At 45.2% G+C, this 504-nt stretch overlaps 1 protein-coding gene across 1 annotated transcript in view; it reads right to left on the bottom strand.

Moving 5' to 3' along the window:
• Positions 1-504, bottom strand: part of LOC119594537 (hemicentin-1-like) — a gene marked incomplete in the record, with an annotated part of 21,635 nt that overhangs the window by 11,928 nt on the left and 9,203 nt on the right. Inside the window, 1 exon segment of the mRNA XM_037943569.1 lies at positions 314-452. Coding sequence (XP_037799497.1) covers positions 314-452 — 139 coding nt within the window.

Genomic DNA, 504 nt, shown 5'->3' on the forward strand with positions numbered 1-504 from the left:
GGGATCAAGGATTTATGATTCGCTGTCTCTGGAGGGAAAAAGGAGTGCTTTTTTTCTCTCGTAATGGGGACTCTGTTTGACTTGTGTTATATATATGATAAAAAGATGATTAACATAAATGATACCGATAATGATGAAAGTGACGATACTAAAGAGATCATTAATGAGAATGAATGACGATGAAAACAATAATAAAAACGATGATAACAAGGAACAATTACTGTCTGTCTGACAGTCTTAGAAGAGATATAAGATCACATACATGTAATTACGCACTCATTACCTCCACATACACGCAAAACAGAGCTCTGACCTGTGGCGAAAGCTACGTGCGCCTCCCTCCTGAAGAAGCCCTTGGTGAGCGAGTGTCCGTTGGCGGCGCCGTTGACCTCATACGCCGACGTCCAGTACACGGGGGACGCCACAGCCAGCAGCGGGGTCAACCAGGTGGCCTGCAGACGAGCGAGGTCATTTGTGTGCTATTTGGACAGGGTTTAGGCGACA

Source organism: Penaeus monodon, chromosome 34 (genome assembly GCF_015228065.2).
Source record: "Penaeus monodon isolate SGIC_2016 chromosome 34, NSTDA_Pmon_1, whole genome shotgun sequence".
Classification (NCBI taxonomy): domain Eukaryota; kingdom Metazoa; phylum Arthropoda; class Malacostraca; order Decapoda; family Penaeidae; genus Penaeus; species Penaeus monodon.